At 43.3% G+C, this 14624-nt stretch overlaps 1 protein-coding gene across 21 annotated transcripts in view; it reads left to right on the plus strand.

Annotated features, from left to right (window-relative positions):
* MICAL3 (microtubule associated monooxygenase, calponin and LIM domain containing 3) overlaps window positions 1-14624 on the plus strand; it is a 174203-nt gene that overhangs the window by 130682 nt on the left and 28897 nt on the right. For 11 of the 21 annotated variants that reach the window (XM_071422149.1, XM_071422167.1, XM_071422152.1 and 8 more), the window contains 8 exons: window positions 344-570; window positions 1695-1784; window positions 4874-5011; window positions 7168-7230; window positions 9962-10066; window positions 10649-10780; window positions 11176-11267; window positions 12187-14068. In XM_071422149.1, coding sequence (XP_071278250.1) covers window positions 344-570; window positions 1695-1784; window positions 4874-5011; window positions 7168-7230; window positions 9962-10066; window positions 10649-10780; window positions 11176-11267; window positions 12187-14068 — 2729 coding nt within the window. The remainder of the gene's footprint in view (window positions 1-343; window positions 571-1694; window positions 1785-4873; window positions 5012-7167; window positions 7231-9961; window positions 10067-10648; window positions 10781-11175; window positions 11268-12186; window positions 14069-14624) is intronic. The other 10 variants (XM_071422151.1, XM_071422170.1, XM_071422162.1 and 7 more) reach the window with 8 other exon arrangements.

Genomic DNA, 14624 nt, shown 5'->3' on the forward strand with positions numbered 1-14624 from the left:
ATGTGATATGAAGAAAATAGTTTCTTTCTGTTGTATTCAATTGTCTTGAACTGTAACAATAAATGCTGCACAAATATTTGGACTTGGCTTCAGAGGCACTTTTCGGCTGCCTCTCCTTCTTTAAAAGGAGGGCAAGGACCATACTGCAGCCTGCAGGTGATGCTGTCACTAAAAAGCCTATGAAACATTGGAAGCTGAAAATCAGTGTTATGTTTTAGGCTTATGTGTGTTGAAATGACTTGTTAGTGATCTAAGACTGATCAAGAAAGCATTGACTTCATAATCTTTAATGTTATTATTTATTATTAGCAATATAATCTTTTTTTTTCCTAAAATCTTACAGTAGTTCAGAATCTGAGATGGAGGAGGAAGATGAAGAGGAAGATGATGAACAGCAACCCCCTTCAGACCTGGGTGGTGTGCCATGGAAAGAGGCTGTGCGTATCCACGCCCTCCTGAAGGGAAAGAGTGAAGAAGAGATTGAGGCTGAGCAAAATCATGAAATTGAGTACAAATACGATGATGAGGAGGAAGAATACGAAGAGGAAGAAGATGAGGAGTCAAGTGAAGGTTAGCTCGGTTCATCCTTTGTTTCTGCCAGCCAGCAGGGAAAAAATGAGTTGAGCATTGGCCATACAGAATAAGAAAGATTTGCCTTGGAAAACTTTACTTCTTCTTTTGCTTCTTTGTTGCTCTGATTTTTGAGGGAGTTATTGTCAAGGAAAGCTCGAGGTGGTTCATTCTGGATGCTGAAGGACTTTGCCCACAGGACAGTTTAGAGTACCAGTACTCACACAATATGCTTCCCATACACCATGCCAGCATGTCAATTCACAGCCTTGTGCTGCTGTATTGGCTTATGGTTGGTTTTTATAGTTATTTGGAATTAGATTTGAATGTGCCCTTTGTTCTCTGACAGCAGGAACTGGAAGCATTATGGTTGCAGTGTTTTCAGTTTTAGAGTGCCTCACTAAGGAGTAGTGCCCTCTCACTGTCAGCAGGGCATTGCACAAGAAGGTGCTTGTACCTCTCCCAAGTTAAAAGATGGCCTTGAGAAATAAGGGAGTTCAGGTAGTTCCCATTTTAGCTTTGAAAGATTTCTGTGGAAAACCTTAGGGAAAGACTCCTTCCCCTGTGTTTGTCTCAGTCATCAAAATGCAAAGTTTGTGCTCAGAATAGACATGTTTCCAGTGTTTCACCACCATGCCAAATTTCTCACTGCTCTTGTCTCTGTCTTTATACTCACATTTCCTTTTTGAGGAGACTTGTAGACTCCAAAGAGCTTTTTTGTAAAGGTCTTTGGCTGCCTACTGCCAGCAGAGGTCCAGTGTTGAGTCTTAGTGGCAGTGTTGTTGATGAGCTCAGCAGGCTCCTTGGCTACCTTCTCAACCTAGGAGCTGAATGTCTGTGAGTGCAGTCTGTGGAAACCAAAACTTCTTAATGAGTATGGCAACGTGCATGTTGTGTGTTCAGCCTGCTGAGCGGTGGTGTTCTTGGATGGATGCTGTTTCATTCGAGCAGTTTTCCTGCCAGGCACTTGGAACACAGCGGGAGTACGGGGAGCTGCAGCGTTTCCAGGCAGTCTCTCTTTCTGATGCTGTCCTCTCTCTTTCTCTCTTTCCCTCTCTCCATGGCTTGTGTGTGTACACGTGTGCCTGGTGCTAAATGTGGATGTGTGCTTCCCTCTGCTGTAGAGGGGGAGTATAACCCTTGGGAGAGAGAGCTGCAGCAAGGCCTCTGGCTTCAACGTCTCTCAGATGAAGAGGACTCGGGTACACATAAAGGTACCCGTACACTGTCTCCACCTCCAGGGGAAGGTATTAAAGAGCAGGTCCCACATGAAGAGTTTCTGTGTTTTATTTCATTGTGTTACCAGCTCCCTCAAAACTGATTCAGTAGCCCTTGTTCATCTCCTGGTTCAAGTGCCATAAATCAGATCTGTCATTGCCACTGGTTTTAGGAAGGTGATAAAGCTACCAAGTACCTCAGGATTTCTAGAAAACCTGGACAATTTGCTGCTGTAATTTGCATGAACAGTGACTTCCAGGTAATAAGGAGTATCAGATTTGTTCTACACATGCAGACTACTTGCACCTGTGTATTATCTCAGACACATGGGACACATTAGAAGTACTGCCTTTAGACTGCTTGTGTCAGCAAAGTTGCTTTTTTTGTTGTCCACTGTGTGTCTGTCTGTCTGTGGGGAGAGTCTGGAAGGAAACTAATCTAGCTACAGCAATCCCTCAAGATTCTTCAAGCAGTTACATAATAGTCATAAAATTAATCAGACATTCAAATCTAACTGGTTGTGTCATTTTCCATGATGCATTCTCTTGCAGTTTATTTTTGGGTTTTTGTAACACATGGTCCCAATAGCTTGTTAACCCCTCATTCCCTCAATGTGGTTCATTAGAGCCAGAACACATAAGAGGAAAATCCAAGTGCCTTCCTGCGTGTAAGGGGCCATATGCAGTTGTCAAACTGCATATTTTACAGCTGATGGTTGTAATACCAGTAGCTTAGCTTCCAACTTTCTTTTTTTCTTTCCGAGAGAAAAAAAAGAAGCATTATAACTTTTTTGCCATCTAACTTTCCTGTAATAAGAATGAGAAGTATTAGTAAGGTGGCTGAAGGGCATGGAATACCTGAAGAAGTTCCCCCTGTTTCAGTCGTCAGGGTGCTTCAGACCTGACTCTTAAGGAGTTGGTTTTCAGGTGGCTCCTTACTGCAATATAGTGAAAACCTTGAGCCAATAAAGTGAAAACATTGAGCCAATAAAGTGAAAACGTTGAGCCTGCCCACAGCATATAAAGTGCTGCTGCTGCAGTGGAAATGGAGAAAAGCTACCATTACAAATCTAAGTGCAATTAATGTTCAGCTTCCTGCAAAGCTGAGCAGGCAGCCCTGAGGAAAGGCTGTGCCACGTGTTTGAAATTCTCAAGCACTTAGACATTAAAGAAGTGTTAGGTTTGCCTCTAGGCCAAGCAGCAGCCCTTCATGTCTGGCTGTGCTGCTCATTATTTATTGGAAAAGGTGAGAGGGACAGGACAGGCTCAAGCCTCTGTGGAAAAACTAAAGGAGTGTAGGTTACAGTGGTCTAAATCCCAGAGCAATCCACTTGAAAACATGCAGATCATGTGGGACCTGCTCTTTCCAAGCCTTGCTGAGTGACTCTGTACTTCTCAGCCCCTGCTGGCAAACCTAAACCTTTTAACACAGACCTTTGTGCGGTGATGCAATTGCTAACCCTACTCATCCTGGGGGCTGCATGCGAGCGCTTTGGGACGGAGCAGGGACAGCCCAGGCTCCTGTCCCTGCAGGATGGCCAGCGCCTCTGGAAGCCCTTGTGGTTGTGTAATTGATACAAAAACACTCTGGTGAGGCAACAGAGACATAAAGCTGCAGAATCCTTGGCTACATTGTGAATCCTGCTCTGCATTTGGGTTTGTGCCTCTGAGCCCCTTTCCCTTTAATGACCATCTGCTGATTCTGTCCTTCCTGCAGTTCCTTCTGCCTGTTTCTTCTGCGGTTTTAATGCCAAATCTCACACATAGTCATTCCTGAAATGGAAATCCCAAACACTTTGTCATGTCTGGGAAAAACATGGCTGGGAGAGAGGAACTTGTTAAAATGAGACAGCAGGAAATAATGAGTGCAAGCTCTAAATGCTGCTAATGTGTCTTGTTTCCTTCAAACACTAGAGCACCATATGAAAATCTAACTGCTTTTGAGGTTCTAAACTGCTGCAACAGTGCTTTGCCCTACTCAGTGGTAACCCAGTTGTGAAAATTGACTTCCTACTTTCAAAAGTAAGTGGGCATTTTCCTTTCAGGCTGAGGTGTTTGCTTTTGAAGGCCACTCCTGCAGACAGTGTACAGGTGAACACCTGTCCCCTGCAGAACCAGTTATTTTATTATGGATAAATGAAGCCTGAGTTACAGAGCCAGAGCAGACAGCAATAGAGACAGGGTCTATAAATTTAATACCTCAGAGTAAGTGCTCCCAGGGCAGGTGTTCTGCAGAATTTAAACAAGCTCATCAATTGCTTAAGGTGCCCATTGTTCTCTTTGACATTCCATAAGTAGCTGAGCTTTGTGTAGGCAAGTAATTGAAGAGTAATGCTATTTCTCTTAAACAGAATAATTTGTGTGACAGGAATTCCCTTCTGGGGAGCTGTTAAGTCACAACCAAAATGCTGTTATCCTTCAGGAAAAAAATTCTCCCTTTGAACAAGTCAGTACAAAAGAGCCAGGAGTAAACAAAATGGTTTTAGGTGCTAAAATTAGCATGTGCCCATATGCACATACACACGTAAAACTCTCAGATCCATCATATTATTTAATTCACAAAGTGTGTACCCAGACTAGAAAGAAGTGCCTAGCCCAATAGTAGGAAATAAAAAACCTTTTGTCTTGGTGCATCAGTCAGGTGGACATTATTCCTCACCTTAAACAGCAAGACAATATCTTTGGCAATAATCATAACGAATAGGCTGAAGGAGCTGGGAATTTCTGCTAAGTTGGTATTTACATACCACATTCTGTTGGACACCCAGAGAACTTCTTTCATTTCAGCAAAGCTTCTTGCAATAGACATGATGTCTGATGATGCTTTAATGGCATCCCTCTGCCTTGGAATGGCGTGACTCAGCTTGGATGGGAGGTGTGAGGAGCTGTACTGGTGGATGCGTGTGCACACAGTGCTGAGCTTTTTCTGTCTGTCTTGCAAACTGACCTTAGCCAATAATATTTTCTTTTCTTATTTCCTTTCCTATGATGTGCTACCTTTCCTTTCCACTGTTCTCCCATCTTTTCCTCCCTGCCCTTCATACACCCTGCCTACAACCTGTTATGCCATGGCCTCCTCCTGCTAGCTGGAAACCTTAGGCTGCAGCAGATTGTAAATCCGGTTGATCCTCTGGAGATCCTGGCAGATGTGCACTGGACACACATCCGTGAGAAAGAGGAGGAGGAAAAAATGGTCTCAGCCTCAAAGTCCTCCACCTCCAGAGGTAATCTCCCCCAAGCCCCACACCAGCAGTTCCTGGATCCCAGTTGCAGCTGTTTAACTCTGTTGCTTCTGCACCCTTCAAGACCAGTGACTTCAGCAGGGGCAGCAGTGATTGAAAGGAGCTGCTTTGAAATTGCACTGAAATTACACTTGGTTAAACTTTTTGCTTTTCAGGTCAGTGTCTGTTTAGAACTGCTGCTTTCTCAGCTCTGTGACAGTGTGACTTCTGGCCTATTTGTCTGCCTGCTTTGACTCTAGCATTTTTCCTCACCACACATGATTTGGTAGTGCTGGCAATCAGCCCTCTGTAACTGACTAGAGATGCTAATAGTAGTCTTGTGCTTTTTGTGGCAGGGAAAACTACACTTTCTAGGGAAAGCTGAGGGGCTGTGTTATGTAGCTACTAGAGCAACGATTGAACAGGGTCAGCTTCTGTTTTGAGTGTGTTTCTCTGCTGCTTCTTTTCCAAGTATGTAACTGCATCTGGTATGAGCAGGGAATGATGGGAGTCAAAGGGCTTGCAAATCTGATCAGTGATGGCTTTGAACTCCTTGTGTTTAGATTTGACAGTGTATCTACCTCTAATGTGCAAGTTGTCAGTTACTCAAAGGCAAACTTTGGAGGGGGAAAATGCTGGTAGTCTAGATCTCATGTGAGCACCTTCCAGCAGTCCCTGCTGACCTTGTTCTAGACTATGTTACAGCATGTCTTAAGGTAAGTATGTCATAAGTGCTTTATCTGTGGGCTTAAATCAAAGTTTACCATGCAGCTGATGAGCTGTGGTCTTCTCTCAGTCTGCAGCCATGGTGACACAATTGTACAGGGAGTATATCTGCTGTAAGAAGCGGTGTCTTTCACAGAAAAAATGAAATTGCGTTAAAAATCCAGAGCTCTACCTCATGATACTTGGTTCTTTTCTATTCCAGATAATTATCTTTTCCTTGCAGTTTTAGATGTTTGGTGTAGGGGCTTTTTTAATCCTGGTCTAGCTTGATACACAATTCCAGATCAGTTTGGCTATACTTATATTTGCAGTTTGTAGAATGCACTGGGTTTTTCTGGTGTGAAATCAGCTCCCTACAAATAAGAGATGGGTATTTTGTTCCCACTACAGCCACAGAAATAGGCTGAGTCCAACTCTCTGTAACTCTCAGTATTGCTAGAGTGGTTGATTAATGTTTAAAAAGCACTAAGCTAAAAATGTTAACAATGTTTCTTAAGTTTACAACAATTAAGGTTACTTATGCTTCTGCTTGGGGGGTCTGTGTCACTCTAGTTTCTAGATTTTTATTTTAATTTGTATTTTATTCTCAAAATCTGAAGGTCATGAGTTCAATCCTTACTTTTCTATGGGGGGCTATTACAGTGGCCAGCAACAGGTGATCTTTCCAAAATTGATTTGGTGATCTTTCCAAATTCCTTTGGGAAGGGAGTCAGTATTTCCTTTCTGTTCCCTGAAACTGGGCCAACCTAGGGCAATCCTGATGTATAATTAGCTGCTTCTATTGCTCTGTCATATGGCAGAGGTGTGTGCAGGTGTTATCAGCAGTTTGGGTATGTCAAAGGCTGTTGCCAACATCTGTTTGTGGACGTGCTGTAAGTTTTCAACCTGGGTTCAAGAGACAGATTGTTCCTGGCTGAGGAGCTGTATTCCGTGATCCGAGGTGTTTGGAGAGCCCATTGGCATCAGCAGTGATGAGGTTTGATGTGACAGCCTGGGACAGTGTCACAGCTCCCAGAAATCCCTCTCATTCTGCTTTGGGAGCAGAATGAGCGCCTTCCTCTGCTGGGCAGCAGGTTCTGGGACACGTGGGACCCCTCTCTCACTGCTCAGCTCTTCCTTCTCTCAGTTTCCCTCCTCTGCAGAGTTCCAAGGGGAGCATGGTAGCAGCAGGTGCTGGTCAGATGTGGTGTTCTTCTCACTGTGCCACACAGGAATATTTCCTCTAACATTACAGATCCCAAAGGAACATTAGGCTCCTGACACTTGTGTGTTATCTCAATTTACTTCTCAAGCCTGGAATCGGGTGATTGAAATTTCATAGGTTTTATTCCTGTATTTGCTACTGAAAAATTTCCCTCTGTCACTCTTCTGTTTTAGACTCTGACTGCTGGTCTAATTTTGACTTCTTACAATTTATTGTTTTTTAAATTCAGCATCCGACCTTCCCTCCGTACGCCATGAGGCGGTACAGGCGTGGCTGGAGACGGTCCCTGGAGGTAGTTTGGTGATGTTCTATGTATTCCAATGCACAATAACCCTGCCCCTCTCTTCTCCGTGCCTTCAGCAGCTGAGCTGGTCCTTTAACCCTGGAACTTACGGCCCTGTCGCTACTGCATGAGTGGAGGTGGAGGGGGGACGGGGAGTGTGCATGTCCGCCTTGCTCAGACGGCCCCTTCTCGCATGAGCTCCACACTCACCCTAACCCTCGGCAGGCAGGCCAAGGACAGCTCATCCTGGGGGCAGCAATGCAGGAGGGATCCAGCTGAGCGCTCAGATTTGCTTGGGCAACTGAGGATGGGCCAGGTTTTCTTCCCCCAACCCTTAGACTCAAGGAATGCGGGGCTTTCTTGCAGTTGAAAGGTGAAGTGACAGAGAATGCTTAAAGCAATTGCACTTCTCTGTAGCAACTGCAAACTGTAGTTGTGTGGTGAAGAAAACAGCAAAGAAGAATAAGTTGAAGCTAAGATCTTTAGGAATAGTGGTGGTTGTATTTCTTTTTATTCAGGAAAGTCTCAGGAACCTTGAAGGATGGTAGAGCTCAGCTGATTTTTTTTGTGTGGTCCTCTAAGCTCTATTACAAATCGATGAGCCTGAAGATTCTGGTATGATCGTGAGGGAGTACATTGTGTAAAGCTGTGAAGGTGTCTGAATTAGTGGAGCAGTCTGTGCTGGGTAGTTGATCTACAGCTGAGTTGCTTTGGCACATCAGAACAGCCAGCTTGCCTTTAAAACTTTGCTTCTGCTGCTGCTTTGGCAAGTCAGCAGTGTTTACAAGGTGTCTGCACACGATGCAGGCTGCTCACAGCTGCCAGCTAATATGAACCAAGTGCTGTTCCCAGTTTCTGGCTGCAGTAGTGTGTAACTTCTGAGTTATTGTGTGACAGCTTTTGGCCTCTTGCTCTTCATCCTAACTGCATATATGTATATGCACAGTATATGTATCATATAACCAGCCACTGCAAGCTTCCTGTGTCCCTCAGAATGGGACCCACCCTTGCACCAAGTTGTTACTTATTGATGCATCTGTAATCTTACCATTGAGTTTTTTGTACCAACCTATTTAAAACCTGATTTTCTCCTCTCTCTCCAACATAATCCGTGTGTGTCACATCCATTCATGGTTTCTGAATCTGAGGACCCACACATACATACTGGATTCAGATATTCTTAACATTACTTATGTTTTTTGCAAATTTTGATTAAGATTACTCACATTTGCTGTTACCGTAAAGCCATTCCATAACATTATCATTTCCAAAATAACATAAGCTATTGCATACCTAAGCAATGATCAGACTGGGATATGGTTTGATTTTGTTCAGTAGATTTATAAATGCTCCTGTAGGCACTCCAGCCTTTTCCACATGATTCAGTTTTCCTGTGCTTGACATAGGTAAGGGTCTGGATTTGATAATCCTCTGATGTAAAGGAATAGGCCAGTACATTATCACACATGAGTGGAACTGCATTTCACAGTAGCTGACAGAAAATAAACTACTCCATGCTCGCTACAGAGCATGGAAAAAAGGAAATTCTCAGGTTGAAGGAAGAACACAAACCAGCTGCTGAAGGCTGTCTTTTGAAATAAGCAAAAGCCTGTATTAAAGGAGAGGCTGCAACACCTCGGTTTCAGGGAAGGTTGGTTTGTTTTCAAGACTGCCTTAATTAGCAATGCAATGATGCAAATAGTTCCAAGAGCCACATCATCACTATTAAATAAAAAGGATCAGGAACTGGAAGTGCTCACTTTTTTTTTAATATTTAAATTATGTTTAATAGAAATGTTTAACAAAAAAAAAAAAGCGGCAAATCATCCATTGCACAGGGTTTTTTTAAAATATCATTTAATAATGAGATTTATACTCCACACTTTGATCTTGTCTCTCCTCCTGTAATTAAATGCTGTCAAAAGCAGCAGTGTCAGATGTCATAGTTTTGAGAGTAACAAATTCAAGAATCTTTTCTTTGTTTTGACCTAGTAAATCAAATTGTGGTCTGTAAATGGAAAAAAAAAAGTTTTGAATAAGTAATTTGAATTACTTAGAAGTGTCTCAATTAATGATCTGTAACAGAAAAAAGGTTTTATATATGTCATTTTAATTACTTCAAAGTATTTCAGTTTGTGCACTAGTCACTTGTACAGCATATGCATTTTCTTAGACCTTATTACCAAAGACTGCTGTAGCTGCACAGAGTTAAACAGTTTCCAAGTGTAATAATGGTAAATCCCATACCCAGACTCTCTCTTTGACTTACACCCTCAAAGCCAGTTTCAATTTCAAGATGAACAGTCCTGGTTAATTTTGAGGTTCCAGTTTTGACCTAACACACATGTGCTATCAAGTGATGGTAACTGTTCTGTTGTGGTAAAGAAAAACCCCAAATGTTCCTGGAAGAACAGTAACCTTTATTCTGGTTTGATGTCCTCCCAGTCCCCTTCTTGTTTAATTTTTCACAACACCTGTTTCTCAGAAAAGCCCTGGCAGCTTTCACTGTAAATGCTTTGGATACTCCCAAGGGTAGGCATTCCTTGATTCACTGGAGTCTGGAAGTGTCACTTCACCATAGATGTCTCTCCAGGTGACACATTTCAGGATTTCTAGTATTGACAGTAACTGATAAACATCTCTGGTATAAACTATTGGTGCCGTTCAATATAGAACTTTTTCACTGTGTAGTGTTTGTTTCCTTTTCTTTTTTTCCCCTCAATATTTGAATATATTCTAGCTCCATGTGAGGAGGATGATGTGGAGGATGAGCTGGGCACAGAGCCTGCAGACACAGAAGGGCAGGCAGGTGAAGAGGGAGACACGGGTGCAGAGCTGGACGATGGTAGGGTACCACTGTGCAGCCTTTAAACCTGTTGTGTGAGCAGAATGTATTGGCAATCAACACTTTGCATGAGGATGCTTAAACCTGGTCTTATTTTTAGAGGTGTGGGAGTTTGTTTCAAATATCTGAGAGGGAGCCAGGAGTGAGGGACAAAAAGAAAGAGAAGAACCTCAATGTCCTGGATTATGTAATGAATTTCTCATGTCCTCTCACCCCATGTCTTGTGTCTGTATTCAATACTAATCCTGATGAATAACAGAAATAGAATTAAATTTGTGAAAGGTCCATAATACTGTCAGAATGCTTCCTGTGCTATTGTAAAATTAACTGCATATGGCAGAAAACATGGAAAATTTTCCAGAGAACTGATAAGAAAAACTTCAGTTACTGATTTAACTCTTTGTACTAACAGTCCAATCATTTACTGCTTACATTTACTGCTTAAATGACTAATTATCACCAAAAAAGGAGTGAACATTTAAGTGTTCAGGTTATGAAAGTGGTTAGCACCATGTGAATAGAAAGCATTATGCCCTGATGGACTGGTATCCAAGTTCTCTTGTTTTTTCCCTCCATGATCAGACATCGCCTCTGATGCAGAAGCAGAGTTTCGCTTACGTCAGAGTGGTGCAGGAGGGGCAGAGCTGAAAGTCTCTGAGGATGAAGAAGAAGAAGAAGAAGCAGAAGGTGCTTCTCACAGTGTGACAGAAGAAGGTAATCACTTTCTCTTTAGTGCTTGAATGATGTCAATTGCATTTGAGTATACAGTTATGGGATTTAGGAGAAGAGAGTCTCTTGGATTTGAATCACCTCACGCTCTCAGTGACAAGGTCTGTGCTTGCATTAACATTTTGAGAAGAATGTTCTGAATCCATTAATTATAGCTTTGTAAAATGTGAGAACCCTTCTAACTCCTTTTTTGTTGTAAAAGTTGTTGTTAAAAAGTTTGTATCACTTTGGACATTTAAAAATTTTTGTTGTGTTCCAGATGTCCAATCTAAAATTTGTAAAAAGCTGAGAAATTTGTCTCTACTTGCTGTGTGTAACATTTAAAAAATGATATAATATTAATGGTTTATGTATTTTGGTAACTTTTTTCCTTTCCCTAGATCCATGCAAGCCATCCACCCCCATCCAGCCCTCTAGTGAGAGTGTTCTTCCTCTGTCTCCAGCTGCTAGTCCCAAAGCAAAACAAGCAGAGGTAAGAAAGGGAGTCTTTGACATTTTCTACTTAGCACCTGTAGTTCAATAAAACAGTTTGTTGGATAAACTGAGGACTGACAGCAGGGGGCTCTCCTTCTTTTCTAATATTTATGTTGATCTTGAAATCTGACTTCATTTAGCCTTAAAATATAATGTATACTGTCTGTTTTCCTATCTTCAGAGCTCAGTGGCTCTATCACAGCCACACAAGTTCCCATCACAAGGGAAGAATTATCCAGGATATTTTAATCTCAGTGAGCAGCTAGGAACAGGTATATGTGATAAATGTAGGGAGCCATAAGTGAGGTGTTTCCTGTTTATCCTGGTCTGGCTGTCTTTGATGTGCCAAAAACAGATTCTGTGCAGCTGCAATTGAAAATTACAGTAGTAACCAAAGCAGTGCCTCTTTGTTCCAGAGCTGAACATAGCTCAGCTTAAGGAAGTGAGTCATGTCAGTGTTGTACTGTCATGTTGTCAGCTTGCAAGTGTACTGCAGTGTGTAAGAGCTGGAAGTACACGACCCTTAAAATGTTCAATTCAAATTTTCCCTTCCAAATGTTTTAGTTAGTTTTTTTTTTAAGGAATTGCTAAAATATTGTCTTGGAGAGCTTTGGCATAGGCCAATTTACTTTTACGATGAGCTGAGTCTGGCCTGCTGACAGCAATTGCTGACAGCATTCACTTTCTATTAAAATAAAGCTTGTTTTTTTGATAGCCATCTAATGATTCTATCCGACACAGTTTTTGTTTAGCTGGCAGACTTTGGGACATTAAATTAGTATTTTGATACTTGAATGGTTTCCTTATTTCTAGCTTTGTTAAAAGCAAAAAAAAAAAAACAAAACAAAACAAAACAAAAAACCCCAGGAATTGTATTCTCATGTGCATTAACGTTCCCCTTTTTCATTTTTCTCTAGGATGCAGAAGATCCCCTGGCTGAAGTGTGCCGTGCAATAAAATCCCCAGAGCCACGCTTTTTTCCTGAGCCTTTCATTCTTGAGGAAAGACCAAAGGATGAAATTCCCAAAGAAAGGAAAGTTAAGAGCCCTTTGGTGCCACCTTCTCCAGTGTTGTCCCAGCCAGTTGCATCACCAGAAGCCATTGCAGCCCCATCACTTGCAGAGTCCCAGCCAGGAGCACCAGCACTGGCCTCATCCCCAGCATCTGCTCAAATGCCTATCTGTTCCCAGCCTTTGCCTTCTGCTGAAACATCCATTCCATCCCCAGTGGAGCCTCCAGTATGTTTCCAACCTGTCCCAGCCTTAACATCTACTCCTTTAGCCAAACTGGCCCTGAGGGGCCAGGATGGTGAGGTGGAAAAACTGGGGAGCCCCACTACTGCAGAAGAAGCCCTGAAACGGAGCAGCCTCGTGGAAGAGTTCTGGATGAAGAGTGCTGAAATCCGACGGAGCTTGGGGCTCACCCCCGTGGACAGAAACAAACGCTCAGAGAGCAACTTCACTGTGTCTGCTCTGGAGGCAACTCCTCAGAAGACTTTCAATAGCAGGAATATTTCAGGGGATGAGAGGATCCATCCTGTGAAACCCCAGCCTGCCCCAAGAAGGCAGGGACTATCCAAGTTAGAAAATGAGCAGATTTCTCTGCTTACTCCAAAGTCTCCATCAGAAAAAGAGCTAAAGATTTCCAATGAAGTACGGGGAGATGTGTCCAGCAGCTCTGGGCTTGGCCTTCAGGAGAGCTCATCTAACATGAGAACCATGGCTAGCCAGAGCTTCAACACTTCTGACTCCACCATGCTAACTCCCCCATCGAGCCCGCCCCCACCACCTCCTCAGAACGAGGAGCCGGCCACGCTGCGCAGGAAGAGATACCAGGCACTCTGGCAGAATGAGGTGGAAGCCAGGTCACCTCCAACACCAGCATCAACCCCTCCCGCTCCCCGGCGCCAGGAGCCAACCCCTCCTGCCAAGGAGCCAGCCCCGGCCAAGAGGGAGGAGGTGCGGAAGTCGTTCGCGGAGAGCGTGGATGAAATCCCGTTTGCTGATGACGTGGAGGACACGTACGATGACAGGACAGAGGACTCAAGCCTTCACGAGAAGTTCTTTACACCTCCTACCAGCAGGCCAAGGCCAGAGAAACCACATCTTTTGCCCTTGGTGAAAGAAAATGGTGGTCCACCCTCCATGGAAGGAAGGGTTCACCATAAGAAGAGAGTGTTCCCTGACATTTCTGTGGAGGCCAAGGAGCTCGCTGAAGAGAGAATGAGAGCCAGAGAGAAGTCTGTCAAGAGCCCAGCACTACGAGATGCCATGGCTAAACAGTTGTGTAAGATGAAAGATATGGAGATGACTGCTGCTCCTGCTGCTACTGCGGCCACAAGGGCAAGAAAGGCATCTTCCATGCCCTTGAAGACCAAAGAGTTGTTTTATGAGTCTCCAAAACATTTGGCCTTGAAATTAGCAGAGGGATCCGCACGAAAACATCATTCTGCTACTGAGAAGTACTCCACTCCTCCTGCTGACATGGCTGGACCTGAAGGGTCTGTCAGCTCTTCAGAAGGCTCCAGTGGGAAGAGCAAGAAAAGAAGTTCCCTCTTCTCCCCTCGTAAGAACAAAAAGGAGAAGAAATCCAAAAATGATAGCAGACTTTCTGACAAATCTAGTGGTGGGACAGAGGAAGCAACAAAGCCTAGGTCCTTATGGAAGTCTGTTTTCTCTGGCTATAAGAAAGACAAGAAGAAAAAGGCTGATGAAAAATCCTGCCCAAGTACTCCCTCAAGTAATGCCACTGTGGATTCTGGCAAGCACAAACCCTCTGCTCCACTGATTACAGCTGCAGGTATAACAGATGAGTGCCTCTGCACTCTGCACTTCTCCTACTTTTCCGAGGTGTCCTTGAAAGTAGTTTTGATTTGCTTTGTTATTCAGCTACTGTGTGATTGCTGCTGCTCCCAGTGTCAGATGGGCAGAGTGGGATAAGTGCTAGGGACTGGATTTGTGTTTCTGCATATTGACAGAGTCCTCTGAAAAAAAAATGGAACCCTAACTGAAAGCTTAATTCTCAATATGTACAAGGTACATCTGTTTTATGTCTTAGATCTGATAAATAAGCATCATTTGTTGGAACTTGTGACATTTCCTCCCTACTTTAAATCTGATCTTCATCTTTTCTTTGTCTGATCTCTCTTTCTTTCTACCTGGTTCCACAGAAGCTGAAGACTGCAGAGATGCTGTTATTCCTGTTCTCAGTAATCTGGTGGCTGTCTGCTGATCTCTGAAGGAGGGAGTTGGCAGCCTCCTGTAAATCTTTCACATGCCCACCAGTTGCAGGCAGAGATGTTTAATCGCAGCTTGGGATACAGTAAAAAAGTTACCCATAAATGTGATTAAAAGCA

The sequence above is a fragment of the Agelaius tricolor genome, unplaced genomic scaffold (assembly GCF_023055355.1).
Source record: "Agelaius tricolor isolate 1412-34295 unplaced genomic scaffold, bAgeTri1.0.p SCAF_3, whole genome shotgun sequence".
Classification (NCBI taxonomy): domain Eukaryota; kingdom Metazoa; phylum Chordata; class Aves; order Passeriformes; family Icteridae; genus Agelaius; species Agelaius tricolor.